Below are 25,303 nucleotides of genomic sequence, written 5' to 3' on the forward strand. Positions count from 1 at the left end.
CCTTTGTAAGCACGAGACCTGGGTTTGAATCCCAGTCTAGCACAAATTTTCAACTTTCCCCATTGATTTAACTCAATGCCCGCTTGCAGCCAATGTCTCTAATTCCTTGGCGTCTTAATTCATAGTAGCTGCTGGATCAAAAAATAGTGTCTGTCTTTTTTTTAGATGTGTCCAAAAAACAGACAATATATGTATATTCATTCTTAAGCAGTGTCAAAAACAGTTCAATTTCATTTGTGTATACGCTAAATTATGGCCACACGTGTGGACTTACTGTTGAGCTGCACGTTGGTGCCCAGGAAGATGACGGCGATGTCGTTGTTGAGCGTATTGGCGTTGTAGCCGGAGTGCACCGTCGTCGACCTGGTGTTGATGGTCACGCGGCCGGACTCGCTGCCGCTGCGGCGGATGCCTCCCAGGCTCACCGCCCACGTGCTGAACCTGTCGCAGCGAAAGGCCTCGTTACGGTACAGATCAGCACCGATGAAGGAAGAATGTACTTTTTATTTTCGTACTCAGCATTCACTACAATTTTCTGTCTTATTCTTCTGTTTTGTTAGCCTTAGCCCCATCTAGTTCGGACTCGGCTGTCAAAATTTGACAGATTTTTAAAATTTAACAGATCTATGTTTATTTGACTTTTGCGGCCGGATACCCTTCATGTCCCCCCAAGCGAAGGAAGTCGTGAGCACCTCCTGTCTGTGAATCGTGTAAACTTTGTCCTGCGTCAGATCGTATTTCAACTGTTTTTGTATCGCGTTTTCTGAGGCGGAAATTGGGGACCAGCCAAACGACCATAAACGAGCATAAACCAGCCGATTTGCCTAAACAAGCGTGGAAAATTACTCAGAGAAAAATTTTCTGTTCTTATCTATATTTCAATTTATTGGTCGCAATTATAACTGCAACACCTAAAAGGATAGAAAATAACGAAATCTCCGACAGGTGTACGAGTGTAAGATAGTACGGGTCACATTGGCTCATAGTGCAAACCGTCCGATGCCAGTGTCGCTTTGGGCCGATGTAGCTCTTGCCGAATGCCTATTGGAAACCCTGGTGAAAACTACTGTCTCGCTTGACAAGAGAGCAGTCTATTGTTGCTTCCAGCTGCTTCTTAATGATAGTCCCAGAACCCTCTGGCACTGTAAAGTACAAAATTGTTAAGATTTTCGTGGCCATTTGTTGACAAATTGGCTGTTGGCTTCTGTCTCGAGTTCTTCAGCTAACAATGGTTTGATGATTTTTTGACGTTTCGTCAGCACGAGAGGTTGGCATTTTCAAAGCTTCATCCTCAACTGCTGGTGGCGGACTGTTGTCTAGCTCGCGCATGCAAATTGTGGCGGGTGGTTGTATCTGAAGTGAAGCTACTCACAGACGTCCAGAGTGAGCTGTAATTATCGTTTTAAGTCAAACTTGGTAGATATACTAATGCATCAATGGAGAACAGATTTTCGCTGTAGAGAGAAAAAAATTGTTCCAGTTTTGACCACCAGGGGCAAATCTCGCCTGTGGATGCAAGAAAGACGTACAGAAATGTTTCCATAAGTAATGGATTAAGAGCGGGACGTGGAAAAAAAAAATCAAACAAATGAGGAAGGTGTATTGTTGATTTTATTATAAGCCGACACTTACATAATTTGTTCAGTATGAGCGCTGGAGACGTCGACAGATGCTTCATATGTAAAACATGATCAACAGTTGCTCGCAGCATCTCCGGTAGAATCTGAGCAACGTGTTCTTGCATTCTGTTCTCCAGATCAGCTAAAGACCGAACGTTTCCTGGTAAAAGTGTTCTTTTAGATAGCCCAAAGTCAAAAATCACATGGATTCAGATCAGGTGATCTTGCAGGCCATGAATCTGAAAAACATCTAGAGCTAACACGTCCATTGAAGATTGCGTTAAGCAGATCTTTCACTGGGCAAGCGACATGAGGTGCCGCCCCATCTTGCATGAAAACAGTGGATACCACAAAGTTGCGCTCTTTCAATGCTGGAATCACATGCTGCACGAAAAGGCCTCGACAACACACAGACATCACGGTATCCTCTTCAAACAACAACGGACCGCGAACAAAGATGCTTGTGAATCCATATCATACAGTCACATAGAGCGTCTGCAATGGCTCTTCATGCATAACACGCGACTTAAAAGTAGCCCGGTTTCGGCACTTCTGTGTATTCACTGCTCCCTGTAGTGCAAAATGTGCCCCACCACTCCACAGAATATTGTCCAGCTACATGCCATCAAACTCGATCCGTATCAGAAAGCGAATAGCAAATTCAGAACGGTACTGCGGATCATGAGGTTTGAGTTGCTGCACCGTTTAGATTTTGTACGGTTAGCATTGTGCCATACACCGCAAAACTTTCCGTACTGTTGATCACGGGATGGACAATTCTCGTGACACTGTACGAGCACTAGTACCGCCTGGGACATGTGCTGAATGATTAGTTACAGCAACAGGAACCTCGTTAACAACTTCCAATGGGATAGGACGCCTTCCACTTTCAGGTGCTTTATCAAGCTCACGTGTGTTTTCGAATTTCGTTAACATCTTCTTTTAACCGTTTAATAACATCGGGTGTCTCCTCAGACCTTTCAGTTGACGATACTCTCTCAATGCAGCAATGTAATTGCTGCCATCCATGTCAAACAGTTTCGCTGACAGTGTACGGCCTCTCTTCTCGATAGCTATACTCTTCACTCACGTTATAGCATGTATGTTATACCGTCTTACAAATCGTGTACAGCGCCAGATTTGAACCTGGTGGCCAAAACTGGAATTAATCTTTTTTCAGCGTAAATGGGTTCCACATTAACACATTAGAATATCTACCAAGACTCGCTGATGTATGATAATTACAGCCCACAGTGTACCTTCATGAGTAGCTGTAAAGATTATAACCACAGCGGAATCTTTCTAGCGCGCCAACGTCCGAGGGCTTCTCCGTGGTCAGTACTTACTTACTTTACTTTATGCGATCAGGCCCATAAGAACGTGCGCTGCTAAAAGGTTCCTCCTCCACTGGGTTCTGTTTTGTGCCTCCTGGCGCCAATCATTCTCTATTCCAATCTGCAGCAAGTTCTCATAGATTCCATCCCTCCATCTCTTCTTTGGTCTTTCTATTGGGCGTCTTCCACAGGGAGTATAATCCATAGCTTTCAAAGGCCATCAGCATTTATCCATCCGACTGACATGTACTGCCCATACAAGACGCTTGGTTCTCATCAGTTCAAAAGGTTCAAATGGCTCTGAGCACTATGGGACTTAACATCTGAGGTCATCAGTCCCCTAAAACTACTAAACTAATCTAAGGACAGCACTCACATCCATGCCCGAGGCAGGATTCGAACCTGTGACCGTAGCAGCAGCGCGGTTCCAGACTGAAGCGCCTAGAACCACTCGGCCACAACGGCCGGCTTCTCATCAGTCCTACAATGTTTGGTCTATTACACATTTCGTCAAGTTCCTTCATTCTCCAGTGACCTCATTTTGTACTGGACCAAAGATCTTCCTTAAGACTTTGCACTCAAAACAAGAAGAAGATTGTTCAAATCTGTTTCCCGGACTCTCCAAGTTTCACAACCATACGGTTCTATGGGTTTAATCATTGTTTTATACAGCTGGAGTTTTAAATTAGTCGAGAGGCCACGCGATGCAAGAAGTTGACTGAGACCCAAAGTATGATCGGTTGGCGACTTGGATCTTCGCTTTGATTTCTGATTCACATGCTGCGTCTTCTATAAACAGGGCTATTACAAATGATTGAAGCGATTTCGTAAATTCACTGTAGCTCCATTCATTGACATATGGTCACGACACACTACAGATACGTAGAAAAACTCATAAAGTTTTGTTCGGCTGAAGCCGCACTTCAGGTTTCTGCCGCCAGAGCGCTCGAGAGCGCAGTGAGACAAAATGGCGACAGGAGCCGAGAAAGCGTTTTTCGTGCTTGAAATGCACTCACATCAGTCAGTCATAACAGTGCAACGACACTTCAGGACGAAGTTCAACAAAGATCCACCAACTGCTAACTCCATTCGGCGATGGTATGCGCAGTTTAAAGCTTCTGGATGCCTCTGTAAGGGGCGTGCAGTGACCGAAGAAACGGTTGAACACGTGCGGGCAAGTTTCACGCGTAGCCCGCGGAAGTCGACGAATAAAGTAAGCAGGGAGCTAAACGTACCACAGCCAACGGTTTGGAAAATCTTACGGAAAAGGCTAAAGCAGAAGCCTTACCGTTTACAATTGCTACAAGCCCTGACACCCGATGACAAAGTCAAACGCTTTGAATTTTCGGCGCGGTTGCAACAGCTCATGGAAGAGGATGCGTTTAGTGCGAAACTTGTTTTTTCTTAATGGTGAAGTGAACAGACACAATGTGCGAATCTGGGCGGTAGAGAATCCACACGCATTCGTGCAGCAAATTCGTAATTCACCAAAAGTTAACGTGTTTTGTGCAATCTCACGGTTTAAAGTTTACGGCCCCTTTTTATTCTGCGAAAAGAACGTTACAGGACACATGTATCTGGACATGCTGGAAAATTGGCTCATGCCACAACTGGAGACCGACAGCGCCGACTTCATCTTTCAACAGGATGGTGCACCACCGCACTTCCATCATGATGTTTGGCATTTCTTAAACAGGAGATTGGAAAACCGATGGATCGGTCGTGGTGGAGATCACGATCAGCAATTCATGTCATGGCCTCCACGCTCTCCCGACTTAACCCCATGCGATTTCTTTCTGTGGGGTTATGTGAAAGATTCAGTGTTTAAACCTCCTCTACCAAGAAACGTGCCAGAACTGTGAGCTCGCATCAACGATGCTTTCGAACTCATTGATGGGGACATGCTGCGCCGAGTGTGGGAGGAACTTGATTATCGGCTTGATGTCTGCCGAATCACTAAAGGGGCACATATCGAACGTTTGTGAATGCCTAAAAAAACTTTTTGAGTTTTTGTATGTGTGTGCAAAGCATTGTCAAAATATCTCAAATAATAAACTTATTGTAGAGCTGTGAAATCGCTTCAATCATTTGTAATAACCCTGAAGATTACCCCAGATATTTAAATTCACGAACCCTTTTGTAGGGTCGGTTTCCGACTATCAAAGGCTGGAGTGTGTCTCTTGAATAAGCATGGGTCCTGCTCATCACCAGATATTCCGTCTTTGATTCATTCACAAGGAGCCCAATTTTGCTTACTTCCGCCTCTACGCTTTCGCTCATCCGCATTAGTTCCTCCTTAGATCTGGACAACAGGACCACATCATCAACAAACGCGAGACGGACGTGTGATTTTCTCACCCTCTACAACCTCGAAGCTTTAACGAGAGATTTCTCTCATTATCTTTTCAAGTGTCAGATTGAATAAAACCGGTGACACACCATCTCCTTGTCGCAACCCTGTGTTCATGTTCAAGCTCTCCGTGAGTTGGTTCCCGAGCTTCACTTTGCCTTTTGAATCGGTGAGACAAATTCCAACTAGGCTTACGAGTTTCTTAGGTATTCCAAACTCCGTTACGCAGTTCCTCAGGCTCTCATAGTGGATGCAGTCATATGCCTTCCTAAAATCTTTGAAAAACACATGAAGTACTTCGCCATACTACGACAACTTTTAGGTGAGTTGTCGCAGCGGAAAGATGTTGTCGACAGTTGAACGGCCCTTTCTGAATCCCCCCCTGATATTCAACAATCATTCTTCTATCCAGTATACAGTTGGACAAGATCTTGTAGCAGACGTTCAGTAGGGCGATTCCTCTGTAGTTAGTGCAGTTCATTTTGTCACCTTTCTTGTGTATAAGGCATATGACAGCTGTTTTCCAATATTCTGGGATATCCTCCAAAATCCAGATCCTCTTGATTAATTGGTAAATTTTCTTGTGGAGTCCCTCCCCTCCAGCTTGAATGATTTCTGCCTGGATTCCATCTCCTCCTGGGCTTTTGTTCTTCTTTAGCTTCATTATCTGATTCTTTATTTCCGCTAGTGTGGGTGGAGGATACTCTAAATCTGCAATGTCAGGAAACTGAAATTCAAACAGATCATTAGGTTCATCACAGTTGAGGAGTCCCCTGAAGTATTGTTTCCACCTTTCAGCAATGTCAAGCTCACTTGCGAGTACGCGCCCATTATTATTTTTGATGAATTTTTGGCGGCTTTAATATTCCTTCTTGAAGAATTTTACTTTCTGGTATATCTTTCGCGCCTTTCCCCGTGAAAGCTTGTTGAGTCTCATCTACCAGTCCTTTAACGTACATTCTCTTTGCTCTCCTCGGGGTTGCTTGAGTAGTTCTTCAACTTCTTCGAACTGTGCTTTGCCTTGAACAAAATCAACCCCTTGTAATCAGCTCTCCTTGGCTTCTCTTCTCTTTGCTAATGCCTTAATGTATTCATCCCCAAACCAAATCCTTTTGCCTCTGATCCGCTTCTTGATTACTACGTTCGCCACCTCATTTACGGCATCCTTAACTTCTTTCCACATTTGATCTGGGTTCTCTTGTGAAACCTCTTCCTGTAGATTTTCAAAGCGGTTGCTGAGCTGAAATTCTTCTTTCTTTGTGTTATCTTCTAGCGCATCGATATGGTAGTGTACAGTTTTTGTAAGGTTGTTTCTAACTCTGGCTTTGGCTTGTACTTTTAGCCAGCTGTTAACGAGGAAATGATCACTCCGACACTCTACACACCTTGCTGTCTTTACATCCCTCACCCAGTTCTTTGCTTTGATATCTGTTGCAGTGTGATCTATCTGATTAACTGTTTTACCATCTGGCGATACCCAATGTCCTTTATGTATGTCCTTCCGTTGGAAATTCGTGCTGCTTATGAATATCTCTTTGGATGTTGCAAAGGTTATGAACCCGATGCCATTGTCATTGCTGAGTTCATGACGGCTGTGTCTTCCGGTTGTTGACTGGAATACGTTCTCTCTTCCAACTTCAGTATTCATGTCTCCCAGTAGGCCTTTACAATTATTATTTGGGATGGCATCTATGACTACCTCCAGTTCCGCGTAGAATTCATCCTTCACTTGGGATGTACTTTCTTCTGTGTGTGTAAGGCAATTCACAAACGATATTTTACATCTCTCTCCGTCTATTGTTAAAACTGCTATTCTAGGGCTCACAGCCTCAAATCCAAGTACATTAGCAGCCAGTGCCTTATTCACACAAAATGCCATGCCCAGTTTGTGTCCTGTCTCACAGCCTCCGTGCAAGATTGTGTACTTCTCGATATCTAGGGTACCAGTATCCCCCCAACGGACTTCCTGCAAAGCGACAAAATCCATCTTATGTCTTTCGATCTCCTCGACTAGACTGATTGCGGCGCCTGTTTAATATAATCTATGAATATTCCATGTTCCAAATCGTAAACCTTGTTCTCGCACTTTTCGTCTATTTTGTATTACCAAATTCCGAGGCTTCCTTGTAGTCTGTTTACCATTGACAAATCTTCCGTGATGGAGTGTTAACCCATCGCCAACCCCCAACCTGTAAGAGCAGGGTATTTGATTTTGGGGTAACCTTCCCCTCGATTAATTGCTTTCTCTTCAACTGTCGAGGTTCATCTCCACTTTTCTTACAAATGTGAAACGATGAAGGACAGGGATTGGAAGGATAGGTCGTTGTGAGACACACTTCGTCTGGTTCATCGACTGAGACTTGTCCGACTTGGGAGGCCCTGCCAGTAGCTACGCTACCGCCGGCATAGCTCTTAGTGTCATCTGAACACGCAAACCTCTCCGCCCACACTGACAGTGCTTCTTTCAGGCGGTGTCTCCTGGAGAGGTCTCCGTGGTCATTACCGCTGTTACTCTCCCCTTGCTACCTGCAAGGGTCGTTCGCTGCAGCACGGGAAGCCAGGATGGTTTCACCTTGAGGCTTTCCTCTTTTTTGTTGAAGTATTTGTCATTTTTGTGTATTTCTATATCTTCCCTGCATATGCGGGTGTGGTAGCTCTTCTCCACAGCAAGAACTTCAGTGTCGGCGAAACGCATTAATCGACACCTACTCTAACTGTGAAATCACTGCCCGCTCCAGAGAAGAGGTGTGATTAATACTATCGTGTCCGCCTCGAAAGCGGAGTGATCAGCACGGCAGAATGCCGTGCAAGGTGGTCCGGGTTCGATTCCCGGCTGGGTTGGGATTTTTTCCGCTAAGGAACTGGGTGTTGTGTTATCTTTCATCAACATATCATCCCCATCGACGCGCAAGTCACCGAAGTGGTGTCACCTAAAATGACTTGCACCAGGCGACAGGTCTTCCAGACGAGTTGTCCTAGCCACATGACATTTCATTTGAATACAATCGTAATGCTTGCAAGACGTATAAGTGAGCTGCAGCACCTGAAAAGTGTTCTAAGCAGCAACGGATACTGTACGAGTTACATAAGAAGTGTCACGTAATCAAACATTGGACGAAATGATACGTCGAAAGAACACGTGTTGGATGCGGTTTTCTTGCCATACATTCCTAAAGTGACGTACAGAATCGGTGACGTATTGCGCAAACACGGCCTAAATCAGGAAAGAAGGTTAAAGAGTGTCTAGATCGGGAAAGAAATAAAGGCATCCACTTGCAATTTTGGCAATATACCGCACACCATGTGCATGTGGGAAAGTCTATGCTGGAAAGACTGGACAATCTATGCACGCCAAAATTACCCAATATAAGCGGCATCACAGTTGGTGCAGGTGGAGAAATCGGCCGTGGTGCAGTACGCGCTTTGTGAGAGGGACCATATAATAAAATTCGTCGACATTGAAGAACTTGCTGTGGAGAATAAGTACCACACCCCCGTATAGAAATCTACAAAAAATAGTAGCTTCAGCAAGAAAGAAAAAAAGCCTCGAGGTTAGCGGATCCTGGATTACTGTGCTGCAGCGAACCACAGCAGTAATGACCACGGAAAAGCCCTCGGACGTTGGCGCGCCAGGTACATATAATCTGTGGCCGCGAGCTCAATTCCAGTCCGCCACCAGCGGTGGAGGATGAAGTTTCGACAATGCTAGCTACTCGTGCTACGAAACGTCAGCCGAAGAACCCTAGAAGACTACAAAGTAGGCTTTATGTGTTTGAAGATGAACTGAACAAGTGTCTGTCATTGTTTCTGTGCTATGCAACATCGGTCGCAAGGAACTCTTCAGGTACAACACACACAGTACTGCAAAACACAGGTGACCGTTTAATGCATGCACAACTAATATTGGAAACACCTAGTCGGCTTTTGATATCTTCAACTTTGCTGTTACTCGGGAGAAAACTTCTCGTTTACATCTCCCAACTGTTATTTTATTGGGAGGAGTCACGGACGAGCTATAGCTCGTTAGATAGGCGCTTCTCGAAGCAAATATTCAAGCTCTGTACCTCAGGGTGGAGAGCACAGAGTTGCGTTGCTTCGTAGTATACTAAAGATGATCTCATACAGGGTAACTAGCCTTCTCCTGAAACTGATGAATAGGAAGCTTGCCAGAACGTCCCTACAAAACAACACTTATTAGGTTAATAACACGGGGAGATTTTGTCAGAGAAATTTGGCGTCAAGGTCTACATCTGCAAACATACTGCCTCGCCAAAAGAAACTGAAGCACCCAAAAGAGGAGGAAGAAAAAAATGAAACTTCGTGGGTTGAAAGGGTGTGTGATGCCATTTCGGTAAGGACAATGTCGAGACAAATTTAAAAAGAACTTGCCGTTGGAGCTCATTTATAAGTATAACGTTGCCCCTCTGGCCGCGATACATGAACCGATTCGGCTGGGAAAGGTACCATGAAGGCGTTACATCCTTTACTGAGGCTAGCTAGGCTGTGACTGTTGTACCTGTAGTACCCCGAAAACTGGCACTTCGACTAAGGTGACGTCCGAGCTGGCCCCGCACAAGCTCTAACGATGACAGATCTGGGGTCTTGCTGACCTCGTGAATCACTCGAAGTCACGCAGACTGTTAATAGACACACGTCTCATGTGCTCTGTCGAAAATTGGAACAACGATACTGTCACATGAGAGGTAACATATGAGGATATCCGCTACATACTGTTGTGTGGTTAGAGTTCCCTCAATTACTGCCAGCCGTGACCTGAAGTCGTATCCGAAGGCTCCCCATACCATGATCCCAAGAGTAACACCGCTGAGCCTGTCAGAACTTCGGAAGAATGAGACCTCTCCCCAGGTAGTCGCCATATTTGAAGGCCTGCAGATCGGCAACTTACCGCTGAACACGATGCGGCACTATTCATCAGCAATCCATGCTTCCTGGTCATGGTACCATTTCAAAAACAGCAGTTTTTGTTATGGTGTTAATGGCAGCCTACGCATGCGACGTTAATTCCCTAGTCTGGCTGCTTCTAGTCTCCAACCAATGGTGCGAAATGACACAGAATGTTGCAGGGAGTCCGCTGTTCGTTCTCGGATGGCGGCTGCAGATCTTTACCATGTTTTTCGGGCATATAATGGTCCTCTTCCCTTGTGGTAGTGCCGGCGGGTGTGGCCGAGCGGTTCTAGGCGCTGCAGTCTGGAACCGCGCAACCGCTACGGTCGCAGGTTCGAATCCTGCCTCGGGCCTGGATGTGTGTGATGTCCTTAGGTTGGTTAGGTTTAAGTAGTTATAAGTTCTAGGGGACTGATGTCCTCAGATGTTAGGTCCCATAGAACTCAGAGCCATTTGAACCATTTTGAACCTTGTGGTAGTAAGACACTGTTGACAGATGGTTTGCCTCCCCTCACATTCCTATGCTGTCCAGCGTTGGGCCATTGTCACAGACGAATGCCCCACAAATCTGGATATTCCACGATTCGACTAGCCGGCCGAATGGAGACCCACAGTGTTTCCCCTTTGAAACTCTGTCATATGCTAATGATACTACCTCAGGCGAGTAGGCGGAACCTCGGTATCCTTCACAGTGACGACTCAATGTGTGGCGCTCTTCACGACTCATATACGCTACCAGACCTGGTAACAACACTAAACACGAAGAACGCTAATGAACTCTGGTGGCCGTTCTACGAGTCACAGAGAACTGCAACTCTAATCACTTACGAATCCGCTGATTATGCGTCAGTATGCGAAGTTACATTGACGTCTGCCCGTGTCTTCTGTACGCTTCACAGAGAATGTAAACGGAACGTATTTAGGATATACCTGAGATCGCCTTATTGACCCTAGTGTCGGGTCACTGGTCTTTCCACTCACCCAGAGACGCAGTGCGCCGCGGTGAGGACAGCAGAGGTGGAGATGAGCGAGCCGCCGCACAGGTAGGAGCTGTCCATGGAGACGGCGGCCTGGTGCGGGAACTGCCCCTGCGAGGCCGCACTGCCACCCACGATGCGGCCACCAGCGTCCTCAGCCTCCGGGTGTCCAGCTGCAACACACAAAGAGCTGGCCGTAGACTGGGTGTTTATTTAAAGGCTACAGGAGGCATTTGGGAAGCGAACCAGTGTTTATCCAGGTTGTGGCTCCTCCTCGTTTTTGCAGTCTTTCGTGGATGCTAAATTTTAGAATATAATAATTCTGTACCTCTCAACCCACGAAGTTTCATTTTTTTTCTTCCTCCTCTTCTGGGTGCTTCAGTTTCTTTTGGCAAGGCAGTATGTTTACAAATGTAGACTTTGATGCCAAATTTCGCTGATGAAATCTTAGAATATAATAATTCCAATCCCAAAGAAAGCAGGTGTTGACAGATGAGAAAATTACCGAACTATCAGTTTAATAAGTCACAGCTGCAAAATACTAACGCGAATTCTGTACAGACGAATGGAAAAACTGGTACAAGCCGACCTCGGGGATGATCAGTTTGGATTCCGTAGAAATGTTGGAACACGTGAGGCAATACTGACCTTACGACTTATCTTAAAAGAAAGATTAAGGAAAGGCAAACCTACGTTTCTAGCATTTGTAGACTTAAAGAAAGCTTTTGGCAATGTTGACTGGAATACTCTCTTTCAAATTCTAAAAGTGGCAGGGGTAAAATACAGGGAGCGAAAGACTATGTACAATTTGTACAGAAACCAGATGGCAGTTACAAGAGTCGAGGGGCATGAAAGGGAAGCAGTGGTTGGGAAGGGAGTGAGACAGGGTTGTAGCCTCTCCACGATGTTATTCAATCTGTATATTGAGCAAGCAGTAAAGGAAACAAAAGAAAAATTCGGAGTAGGTATTAAAATCCATGGAGAAGAAATAAAAACTTTGAGGTTCGCCGATGACATTGTAATTTTGTCAGAGACAGAACAGGACTTGGAAGAGCAGTTGAACGGAATGGACCGTGTCTTGAAAGGAGGATATAAGGTGAACATCAACAAAAGCAAAACGAGGATAATGGAATGTAGTCGAATTAAGTCGGGTGATGTTGAGGGAATTAGATTAGGAAATGAGACACTTAAAGTAGTAAAGGAGTTTTGCTATTTTGGGAGCAAAATAACTGATGATGGTCGAAGTAGAGAAGATATACAATGTAGACTGGCAATGGCAAGGAAAGCGTTTCTGAAGAAGAGAAATTTGTTAACATTGAGTACAGATTTAAGTATCAGGAAGTCGTTTCTGAAAGTATTTGTATGGAGTGTAGCCATGTATGGAAGTGAAACATGGAGGATAAATAGTTTGAGCAAGAAGAGAATAGAAGCTTTCGAAATGTGGTGCAAAAGAACAATGCTGAAGATTAGATGGGTTGATCACATATCTAATGAGGAGGTACTGAATAGAATTGGGGAGAAGAGGAGTTTGTGGCACAACTTGACAAGAAGAAGGGACCGGTTGGTAGGACATGTTCTGAGGCATTTAGCATTGGAGTGCAGCGTGGAGTGTAAAAATCGTAGAGGGAGACCAAGAGATGAATACGCTAAGCATATTCAGAAGGATGTAGGATGCAGTAACTACTGGGAGATGAAAAAGCTTGCACGAGATAGAGTTGCATGGAGAGCTGCATCAAACCAGTCTCAGGACTGAAGACCACAACAACAACAAATTTTAGTTTATTAAGTTGGCGGGTGACGATGTCTTCGATCTCCAGGGCCGTGTTCACTTTATTTTTATTTAAAGCTGGGAGTACGAGTCACAAACTTTATTAAAATCTCTTGAAACAATAATAGCGGACGTAACGTAGCTTGACATCGCCGTAAATTGTTTATTCACAAGCCATGTTTTTAAGCAAGCTCAGTCTAATTCGGTGAGCAAACACTATTTGTTTTTAATTAGAACTGATTTCAAGCACTCAGAATTGAAAATAAATGTCTTGACAACTTATAGTCGTCGTAATTAAGTTTTCACATCAGATTACACGCTGAAAGTCAGAGAGGTTGCTGAAATGTAGTCGGTGAAATTCTTCAAATAAATGACAATCAGCCGATCGCTCTGTGCTGCGATCGGAAGTCAACTTTTACATGAAAATTGTTTAACTGCTGTTGAATTTAGACTGGCTTCAAAATTATAGTAATTGCAGTGTAGTATTTTTAAATCAATCAGCCTTAGATGCAAAATCGCAACACTTCAGTAATTGTACATATTAAAATCCATAAATAACGAAGCTGAACCAGAAATTACTTTTGATTCTGTTCTGTTCGTAACTCGTACGAAACGAAACTTTCACAAATGACACTTTTCAACAACAAACATAAATGTAACCGAGATCCTAACTGGGAGAGAGCTAACAGAACCGAAGATCTCGCTATGGTCTAAAACATCTACTTATACTACTAAAAACAAAACATTGAACAATGTTAGACCTACTTGTTATTCTGAAGCCTTTAGCTTCCTTGAAAAGTCTACAATATTTATTATATTAATAAACTTATAAATTTCAAACAAAGATTGACGTAATAACTCATCTCTTCATCATCATCATCATCAGCCAATTCAATCGTTAAATGATGTGGCCTCTTCGAGTCGTGGATTCAGGTAGGCTTTCAGCAGTCTTCTCCAAGTGGGACGGTCTTGGACAGTTCTCTGCCAGGTGTTACCAGCGATCTTCTTGATGTCTTTGTCCCATCTGTCTGGTGGTCTTCCTCTAGGCTTCCGGTGCTCTCTCGGACTCCACTCCAGTACTAGCTTCGTCCATCTGTTGTCTTTTCTTCTTGCGACGTGGCCAGCCCACTGCCATTTCAAGGAACCTAATGTCTCTAAGATGTCATTAACCTTCGTCGCAGACCGGATGTCATCTGCCCTTTTCCTATCCTTTCTTGTATAGCCCACCACTGATCTCTCCATGGCTCTCTGTGCTGTCCTAAGTTTCCCTTTTGTAAATGAGTTCAGTGTCCATGTTTCGCAGCCATACGTCATCACAGGAAGAATGAATTGGTCAAATACTCTTTCTTCAGATTTACTGGCGTTTTTGATCTGAATACTGTTGAATTCTTCCCAAATGCTTTCCAGCCAAGCTTGATGCGTCGATAGATTGCTGACCTTATGTCTCCCTTCATATTTATAATCTGGCCAAGGTAGACATATTCACTGACCTCTTCTAGTAGACTGTCCTTGACTTTCACATCTCCAGCTGGGATCCATTTGTTGGACATTAATTTTGTTTTGGAAAGGTTCGTGTTCAAGCCAACCAGCTGACATTCCGATGCAAGATCTGTAACTATGTTTTGGAGCTCTGCGAAGTCTTTTGCCAGTAAGGCAATATCATCAGCAAATCTCAAGTTGGTAAGCCTTCTTCCATTAATTCTAATTCCCTTACCTTCCCATCTCAACTTTGACATAGCCACTTCCAATACAGCAGAGAATAGTTTTGGGGAGATGGGATCGCCTTGCTTGACACCCTTCATGATGCGGAATTCTTGAGTTGATTCGCCGATGTTAACATAAGCTGAAGAATTATCGTAGATTTTCCTGAGCACTTCAATGTATGCTGTTCCCACCCCTTGCTCACTCAAAGCTTGGAGGACAGCTACATGGCTAACGGAGTCAAATGCCTTTTGAAAGTCAACAAAGGCAATGCAGAGAGGCAGTTGGTTCAAAAATGGCTCTGAGCACTATGGGACTCAACTGCTGAGGTCATAAGTCCCCGAGGCAGTTGGTATTCATTCGCTCTGCTTATCACTTCACTAACGGTCAGAATGTGGTCAATAGTGCTAAAATTGCTTCGGAATCCTGCTTGTTCTATAGGTTGGGGCGAGTCTAGGGTGGAACCAATTCGGTTTAACAAGATCTTTGTGAAAATTTTGTACAAAATTGAGAGCAAGCTGATAGGACGGTAGTTTTTAATATGAATACTTCCTTTCTTGTGTATCAAAGTAATCTTAGCCTTGTTCCACGATAGTGAGATTGAAGCGTAGTGCAGGCAGGAAGTAAATACTTTTGCCAAGTGATTTATTGTTACCTCTCCTGCCAGTTTGAGGATGTCAACGCTGAGCTCATCATCACCCGGCACTGTTCCCTTCTTCATGCTAACTAGAGCACACTTGACTTCCGATGGGAGTATATCTGGAACACTAGGTATATCATTTAAATTAGATACACACAAGTTTTCCCTTGGATTGCTATACAAATTGCTATAAAAGTCTCTGATGAACTTCAAAACCTCCTCCTTTTCAGTGATTCGACTGTCATTTCCGTCTAGTGCGATAATCTGCTTTTTATCGATTGTGAGTTTGTGTTTGGCTGACTTTAAACTTGTCTTGTTTTCCAAGCTTGTTCGTAAGGTGTCTTCAGTGAATTTCTGTATGTCAGTTTTCATTTCTCTTCGCACTGCCTTACATAGTTCGGAATACGCTACCATGTCACGATCGGTTTGGATTTTCATTCCTCTCCTCTGTTGTAAAAGGGTTTCAGTTTTGGCACTGAATTTCTTTGGCATAGGCATAGGCATAGGCATAGGCCACCGATATCTTGTGCACTTGAAACAATCATTTCCGCCAAATCACCATCGTTAGTTACGTGGAATTTGCTTTGGAGGACTTCTTGGAAATTCGAGGAATATTCTTCCATGTTTTTGAGGTTGATTACCCTTCTCTTCCCTTTCACAAGTTTATTCCTTTCATTTCTTACATAACTCATCTAAAACACTCAAATTATATAAAAATAAATATTTCAGTTACTGTACTATGAAAGAGTGGCTTCATCTTTGGTGACTAGATATTCACATAAAACAGCTCATCAGATGCGGGCACCACGGCAAATATTGTAAGTTATCATACTGTGACTTTAAGTGATCGATTTTATCTGACGCCGTTGTTAAATACTGTAATTTCCAAACAACTGACGATGCTCATATATGATTAGCAAAATCGATAATAGCTTATCAAATTGAGTGTGACCTGTTGCTGTTTTATCTTAATTTTAATTAAAACGGTCGCTGTGTCTCCGGTAGGCTATGCCTATGTTTTCTAAAAACAGTGTCCAGATTTTGTGTATCTACATACAGCTGTCCTGCAGCTGCAGACCGAATTCGCGCAATTGACTTCCTCACTTTGTTGAGGTTTATTGACTGCAGAAAAAAAATTTTCGTTTGTACCGACCGTAGATACTTCAAGGGATTCGATGGTTTGCGTCCTTGTGCATTGGTCAGGTAGTGATATATGCGTGCCAAAATACTCATTTAGATCTTCTGTCTGCCCACTCGTAGTTTATTTGGAGACTGCAACGAATAACTAATTAATATTTCATCATGAGTAGATAAGCCAGGTGCAGAAATTCGATCTATGCGAATTATCCTGTGTGGAGACTTGGTTGTGAAAACATCGACAGAGATATGAGTGTCTGCAATATGATGTGTTAGCTCAAGTGTGAAGCAGTGTAAGGAACGTATATGCTTGAATTTTTAAACTGTAGAACTGCTGCTTATGAAACGTGTTCATATTTGCGGCTTCAGTTATGTGTTGAGAGTGTGAATTCAAAGCTACAGAGCTGTCCGGATTTGGGCGGATTGTGTATTACACAGATAAGACACTTTTTATTGAACAAGCTTGTCTGTGAAATATCGCTAAGTGTGAATTATCTAACGCAATTAACTGTAAGTCTACATCTACAGCTATTACAAACCACTGAGAAATGCTTATCAGACGGTACTTCCCATTGTTCCTTTCAGTTAAATTCATGTATAGAGGACTGGAAGAATGATTGCTTAAATACATCTGCACGCTGCGTGATTAGCCTGACATTGTCTCTGGCGACCCTATGGAGGAGGAGGAGGAGGAGATTAGTGTTTAGCGTCCCGTCGACAACGAGGTCATTAGAGACGGAGCGCAAGCTCGGGTCAGGGAAGGACGGGGAAGGAAATCGGCCGTGCCCTTTCAAAGGAACCATCCCGGCATTTGCCTGATAGGATTTAGGGAAATCACGGAAAACCTAAATCAGGATGGCCGGAGACGGGATTGAACCGTCGTCCTCCCGAATGCGAGTCCAGTGTACTAACCACTGCGCCACCTCGCTCGGTGTGCGACCCTATGGGAGAAGCGAGTAGGGAGCTATAGTATATTTGTGGCTTCCTCACTTAATACTGTTCCTAGAAACATTTTAAGTCGGCTTTCATGGGATAGTTGGCCTCTAATACTTCAGGTTTTCTGCATTTGCATAACGCTGCCCCGTGGTGCCGCGGATAGAAATAGAAACGTAACTTACTTTGTGGACGACCCTCGTAAAAACCAGAAATATCACAGTCATTGGCTTAAGACACCAGCCATATTACATTCAGCATACGTCAGAATAAACGCACAAATGTATTCGCTCACTGGTAAAGGCACTTGTCAACATAAAATTATAACAATATTTGCATAACTTAAGTATTCACCGCGCCAGAGGCGAAGGCCAACTTTTTAAAGGTACAGGCTCAAGCGACCAGGAAAAAGTGGGCTGCAGACGGTGCTAAATACATGCGCGTAAGAACTATGCCCTGCTTGTGTTAAATAACAGCATTTTACATTAAAGTGAGGATGAGATTTCCTCTACAAGGCTATTAAAATGCGATAAATTTATAGGTATACATTACGTATAAATTTCTAATACATTCGCTGACAGATTTGTACTGTACTTAAACTAAGGGACACAATTCAGTAGGCTTCTATTAGCGGTAATGGTTTGCAAATTTCAGCCTTCGTAACCAATGAACAGCAGTCAGTATGCGTGCATGAACGAAACAGCCATAGCCAGCAACGTTTGCTGAACGGGCGTTGAGGACATTGTTGGTAGCCCCTTGGTTCAGCTGAGTAGTTAGTTGCTCAACAGTCGCACGCCTGCTCGCCCGTACACATCCCCGCAGCCGTCGTTCACCCTCGTTATAGAGGGTGGTCCATTTATCGTGACCGGGCCAAATATCTCACGAAATAAGCGTCAAACGAAAAACTGCAAAGAACGAAACTTGTCTAGCTTGAAGGGGGAAACCAGAAGGCGCTACCGTTGGCCCGCTAGATGGCGCTGCCATAGGTCAAACGGATATCAACTGCGTTTTATTATATTGGAACCCCCATTTTTTAATTACATATTCATGTAGTACGTGAAGAAATATGAATGTTTTAGTTGGACCACTTTTTCGCTTTGTGATAGATGGCGCTGTAATAGTCACAAACATATGGCTCACAATTTTAGACGAACAGTTGGTAACAGATAGATTTTTTAAATTAAAATACAGAACGTAGGTACGTTTGAAACCCCCCCCCCACTTCCGGTGTCCTTTCCTTTTGGCACCCTCCCTCCCTTCTCTTCCCTTCCCTTCTCTTTCCTTTTCCCCCGTCCTCTCCCTCCACCCCTCTTCCCCCCGGGCTTCCCCTCCCCCTTCCTCACTCCCCCTATCTCCCCTGCCTGTGGCATCTCTGCTCTCCCCTCTCGCTCTCCCACTCCCCTTCCTCCTCCTCCTCTCTTGGCAGGTCCCCGGACTCGCACACGCACAGTGAACATTCGCGCGCCGGAGGTCATCGCCATCAGTGTCTCGTGTGTGTGCCTTCGTTTGTGTTTAGTGTTTGTTCGCCGTCACGCCGCCACTGTTCACGTGTACCATCGCCATCATCCATGTTTTGTGCGCCGTGTCAACTAGTGTCACTGATGTTTTCTCGTCAGGCGTGAACGGCTCCGTGTTTTTTTGTTTTTTAGTGACTACATTGTTTTGCCCGCCGTTTTGATTGTATTCTCTGTGCCCCCTCTATTTATTACTTATTGTAAATCTCAAGGCTGAAGAGCGGCGTACTCAGCTGCTGGCAGCCCGCCTTGTGTAAGGTGATGAAAATCACAATAAAGGAAAAAAAAAACGTTTGAACATTTTATTTCGCTTGTTCCAATGTGATACATGTACCTTTGTGAACTTATCATTTCTGAGAACGCATGCTGTTACAGCGTGATTACCTGTAAATACCACATTAATGCAATAAATGCTCGAAATGATGTCCATCAAACTCATTGCATTTGGCAATAAGTGTAACGACATTCCTCTCAACAGCGAGTAGTTCGCCTTTCGTAATGTTCGCACATGCATTGAGAATGCGCTGATGCATGTAGTTAGGCGTTGTCGGTGGATCACGATAGCAAATATCCTTCAACTTTCCCCACAGAAAAAATCCGGGGACGTCAGATCCGGCAAACGTGCGGGCCATGGTGTGGTGCTTCGACGACCAATCCACCTGTCATGAAGTATGCTATTCAATACTGCTTCAACCGCACGCGAACTACGTACCAGACATCCATCATTTTAGAAGTACATCGCCATTCTGTCATGCAGTGAAAGATCTTGTAGTAACATCGGTAGAACTTTGCGTAGGAAATCAGCATACATTGCACCATTTAGATTGCCATCGATAAAATGGGGGCCAATTATCCTTCCTCCCATAATGCCGCACCATACATTAACCCGCCAAGGCCGCTGATGTTCCACTTGTCGCAGCCATCGTGGATTTTCCGTTGCCCAATAGTGCATATTATGCCGGTTTACGTTACCGCTGTTGGTGAATGACACTTCGCGCAAAATAGAACGCGTGCAAAAAATCTGTCATCGTCCCGTAGTTTCTCTTGTGCCCAGTGGCAGGACTGTACACGACGTTCAAAGTCGTCGCCATGCAATTCCTGGTACATAGAAATATGGTACGGGTGCAATCGATGTTGATGTTGCATTCTCAACACCAACGTTTTCGAGATTCCCGATTCTCGCGCAATTTGTCTGCTATTGTGTGCGGATTATCCTCGACAGCAGCTAAAGCACCTACTTGAGCGTCATCATTTGTGGCAGGTCGTGGTTGACGTTTCATATGTGACTGAAAACTTTCTGTTCCCTTAAATAACGTAACTACCCGGTGAACTGTCCGTACACTTGGATGCTGTCGTCCAGGATACCGAGCAGCATACAAATCACAAGCCCATTTGGGCATTTTGATCACAATAGTCATACATCGATACGATATCGACCTTTTCTGCAATTGGTAAACGATCCATTTTAACACGGGTAATGTATCACGAAGCAAATACCGTCCGCACTGCGGAATGTTACGTGATACCACGTACATATACGTTTGTGACTTTACAGTGCCATCTATCACAAAGCGAAAAAAAAAGTGGTCCAACTAAAACATTCATATTTCTTTACGTACTACACGAATATATGATAAAAAGTGGGGGTTCCTATTTAAAAAAAACGCAGTTTGATATCCGTTTGGCCTATGGCAGCGCCATCTAGCGGGCCAACCATAGCGGCATCTGGTTTCCCCCCTTCAAGCCAGACGAGTTTCATTCTTTGTAGTTTATTCGTTTGATGCTTATTTCGTGAGATATTTGGTCCGGCCACTATAAATGGACCACTCTGTATATGGCCCGTGGTGCTCCACATTCGTCTCGCATCCGTTTTTGGATAGCGCCAGTTTCCCACGCACAGTAAACTTCAACCACGGCGGCATGCAAAAAGTTTATAAACTTAGCGTTTTGGTAATATTTCCACCTTTGAGCTGAAAGCCTATGATCCAGACCTTCTGGACGTCGGATGAATCACTTCGTTCCCGCATTACGACAACGACTGCACTATTTTCCGCGTCACCTCAACACGCTTTATATACCCTCTAATGCTAATCCTGACACCTGCTCTCTGTGAGTGACAATTGCACGTTAACGTCGAACATAGCGGTGGTCCCATTAATGAGAGTGGACTGTGTAGAAATACTTACGCACTAGTGGCAATGTCTTCACCATAGGTGTAACACTGAGCAGTGGCGTCGCATTCTGGGGCAGCGCCTGTAAACAAATAAATGTAAATGTAACGCATTTTTGTTGATATGGTGCTCTGCACCGATCATATGTTGAAAATACATAATTTTGAAATAGTTACGTCGTTTATTAAAACTGAACTAGAATCAAGGGGTTGCCATCTGCAGCAGAACATTATTTTGCAATTTATTGTGAGTTATGTGTATTTTCACTGTACAACGTCATTAGGAATCAGAATGCATGAAATCAAAGCAGTAATCACTAAACGGGCCACACATTATTATAAAATTGGTAGTGATATACTCTACTCACTGTATACCCAGATCTTCAAAGGATCTGAAAATCAACACAAGCACGCGGGAAAGTAACATAACTGACATGAAACTTCCTGGCAGATTAAAACTGTGTGCCGGAACTAGACTCGAACTCGGGACCTTTGCCTTTCGCGGGCAAGTGCTCTACCTACTGAGCTACCCAAGCACGACTCACGCCCGGTCCTCACAGCTTTACTTCTGCCAGTATCTCGTCTCCTACCTTCCAAACTTTACAGAAGCTCTCCTGCGTACCTTGCAAAATGGTTCAAATGGCTCTGAGCACTATGGGACTCAACTGCTGAGGTCATTAGTCCCCTAGAACTTAGAACTAGTTAAACCTAACTAACCTAAGGACATCACAAACATCCATGCCCGAGGCAGGATTCGAACCTGCGACCGTAGCGGTCTTGCGGTTCCAGACTGCAGCGCCTTTAACCGCACGGCCACTTCGGCCGGCTGCGTACCTTGCAGAACCAGCACTCCTGGAAGAAAGGATATTGCGGAGATATGGCTTAGCCACAGTTTTAATCTGCCAAGAAGTTTCATATCAGTGCACACTCCGCTGTAGAGTGAAAATTTCGTTCTAGAAACATCCCCCAGGCTGTGGCTAAGCCATGTCTCCGTAATATCCTTTTTTCCAGGAGTGCTAGTTCTGCAAGGTTCGCAGGAGAGCTTCTGTGAAGTTTGGAAGGTAGGAGACGAGGTACTGGCGGAATTAAAGCTGTGAGGACGGGGCGTGAGTCGTGCTTGCGTAGCTCAGTTGGTGATTTTTTATTTTTATGTTTTTATTTTTTATATTTTATTTTTTTATTTTTACATTTTTTTATTTTTTTATTTATTTATTTTTTTGAAGAGGATGCATTTCATTTAGTGTTTGTGAACTGCCTCATTTTGAAACAAAAAAAAAAGGTCGGTAGAGCACTTGCCCGCGAAAGGCAAAGGTCCCGAGTTCGAGTCTCGGTCCGGCACACAGTTTTAATCTGCCAGGAAGTTTCATATCAGCGCACACTCCGCTGTAGAGTGGAAATTTCATTCTAGGAACATAAGTGACGCTTATACCTGTACTGAAGCTGTCATTAAATAATTACAACAGATCTACTGTACAAAGCGTTTTCTCCGTGATGTTTGTTCATAATTGTCATGAAATGGATTAAACGATAATAAAGTAGGAGGGGCTGCGATGGAAGCGCTTCAGCTAGTGAGGGAGAAATAAAATCCTTGGAAACATTAGGAATTTAATCGGTGTAAGTAATTTAATATGTTTAATTAGGACATGTAATGAACAACATCCAACAGGAGAAAAGTATCTATTAATCAAATGTTCTGTTTTGAGAATTTTGACAACATACGAAATGGTTTGTATTATAAAAGTTAGTGAGTGTGCAAGTAAAGTTTTTGAGGTCTTATTCAGCTCTCGTATTAGTGACGTACTTCTTAAATTCTTGAACTGCGTGAACACACATTCAGACTCTTTTTTTTTTTTTTTGCAACTGAACACATCGTATAAGCACATAATTCACAGCTTAGGAAGAGTGGAATTTATCCGAGGAGTTAACGAAAAATGAAAAACTAATAAAATAAATACAGAAATGTTAACGTTTTGAGAAATTATTGAAAATGTTAAAAATTGTACCACATTCACGAAATTTGTGTAATGGTGACAATTACAAATCTTATATGTCGCCGTAACATTCACACAATGTTGATACAATTTATCCTAAGACACTATAAAGTCTGCGCGCGCAGTGTCAGAATGTTACGTTGGTCTCGTCAAATATGGTCAGCTAGTATTTAGAATGTGTGTTATTTGAGAAAACTGGAGACAAAATTGGAAAAAATTGTACCATACTTAATTATACCTGAAAAGATACAAGACTTTCTTAAAGTAAACAGTATTTCCAGCTCGCCCGGCTAGCCGTGCGGTCCAACGCACTGCTTCCCGAGCGGGAAGACGTGCCGGTCCCCATCACGAATCCACCCGGCAGATTTGTGTCGAGGTCCGGTGTCCACTGGGAACGTGATCAAGTGTTGAACACTGCCCATAGCATCTGATGCAAGTACGCTACTTCGGTTGGTTTAACGTGATAAATGCATTCATTGACTATCGTCTCAGATTAGCCTACACAACGATGAAAATCACCACTGAATGAGTCGGCTTGTTTTCCGTACTCCTAAGATATATATTAATGTGGCTGCATCCATTTTACCTTAACCGCAACCGCTGCGGCAAACAGCAATATAGCCAACACGTTCATTGTGGTCTTCCAGCAGCAGCTGTTGAAATCGGACACTCCGCTCCTTCTTATACTCGAAAATGTGCATACGTATTGATCTCAGAGTTATCAAATTCATTTCTAGAATTTATGATAAAGCTAAAAAGGGAACCTTGAAACACTCATTAAGGTTGCGGCGTCATTTGATATCTGTAACATTGAGAAGGTAAAGCTCATTTAGAAATAATGAGACATGATATCTGATCGAAAGAACACCAAGGAGGGAGTAATGGTTTGGCATACAGTCAACGACACGTTGTCTGAGATGCATTCCTCGCAATTGAAAGAAATGTGAATAATCCTAATCGAGGTGGCCTGACGTGGATTTGAAACTGGTTCCTTCTGAATACAATAATAATGCCTTAGTCATTGAATCACTTCACCGGTCCCATTATCAAACAATACACACTGCCTGACGAAAACCTTGGAGCACTCAGAAGGGGAGGAGGAAACAATGAAACTTCATGGGATGAGAGAAAATGCGATATTATTTCAGTGATTACAAACTCAAACGAAATCTACAAAGAACTTAGCAGTATAAGCCCATTTATCAGTATGCCGTTGCACCGCCTCTGGCCTGGATGCATAAACTGGTTCGGTTGGGAAATGTCATAAAGATGACTGGTCCTTGATATTCTGTATACTGGCAAACGGACGTAGTAGACGTTTGCACTGATCCCAGACATGTTCTGTGAGGTACAGAGTCGGCCGCTGTGGCCGAGCGGTTGTAGGCGCTTCAGTCCGGAACCGCGCTGCTGCTGCGGTCGCAGATTCGAATCCTGCCTCGGGCATGGATGTGTGTGATGTCCTTAGGTTAGTTAGGTTTAAGTACTAAGTCTAGGGGACTGATGACATCAGATGTTAAGTCCCATAGTGCTTGGAGCCATTTGATTTTTTTGAGGTACAGATCTGAGGATCTTGCTTACCACGGGAGCGCCAGAACATCACGACGACAGGATCATTATCCAGTTGATAAATCGGGCCACGATATTTTCGCCGGCCGAAGTGGCCGTGCGGTTAAAGGCGCTGCAGTCTGGAACCGCAAGACCGCTACGGTCGCAGGTTCGAATCCTGCCTCGGGCATGGATATTTGTGATGTCCTTAGGTTAGTTAGGTTTAACTAGTTCTAAGTTCTAGGGGACTAATGACCTCAGCAGTTGAGTCCCATAGTGCTCAGAGCCATTTTGAACCACGATATTGTCACACAGGTGATAACACATGAGGATGCAGCATATTCGTAACGTACTGTTGTGCCATCAGTATTTCCTCAGTCACTATCAGCCAGGACCGAATATCATACCAAATGGCATCCCAAATTTCCCACATCATGACGCAGCTGTGACACCGTTGCGCCTCTTCAAAATATTGGAAGCACGGGACCTTCCCTGATGGTCATCAAGGATGGGGTAAAATCGCGATTCATAGCTGAAAACAGAGCGACGACATTCATCAGTATCCCATGCGTCCTGATCACGGCATCACATCAAAAATAGCCACTGGTGTTGTGGTGTTAATGGCAGCCTATGCGTGAGACAGTACTTCCCCTTTCGGTTGCTACTAGTGTCCGACCAATAGTATGGAATGACACATAATGTTGCAGTGAGTCCGTTAC

The 25,303-nt window shown here is 43.9% G+C and overlaps 1 protein-coding gene across 1 annotated transcript in view; it reads right to left on the reverse strand.

Annotated features, from left to right (window-relative positions):
• Positions 1–23,749, reverse strand: part of LOC126234519 (brachyurin-like) — a 42,231-nt gene extending 18,482 nt beyond the window's left edge. The window contains exons 1-4 of the mRNA XM_049943215.1: positions 23,626–23,749; positions 21,065–21,131; positions 11,190–11,358; positions 275–441 (exon numbers count right to left, since the gene is read on the reverse strand). Of these exons, the coding sequence (XP_049799172.1) occupies positions 275–441; positions 11,190–11,358; positions 21,065–21,131; positions 23,626–23,673 (451 nt within the window). The 5' untranslated portion in view covers positions 23,674–23,749. The remainder of the gene's footprint in view (positions 1–274; positions 442–11,189; positions 11,359–21,064; positions 21,132–23,625) is intronic.
• Between the last annotated feature and the right edge of the window lie 1,554 nt (positions 23,750–25,303).

The sequence above is a fragment of the Schistocerca nitens genome, chromosome 2 (genome assembly GCF_023898315.1).
Source record: "Schistocerca nitens isolate TAMUIC-IGC-003100 chromosome 2, iqSchNite1.1, whole genome shotgun sequence".
NCBI classification, from domain to species: Eukaryota; Metazoa; Arthropoda; class Insecta; order Orthoptera; family Acrididae; genus Schistocerca; species Schistocerca nitens.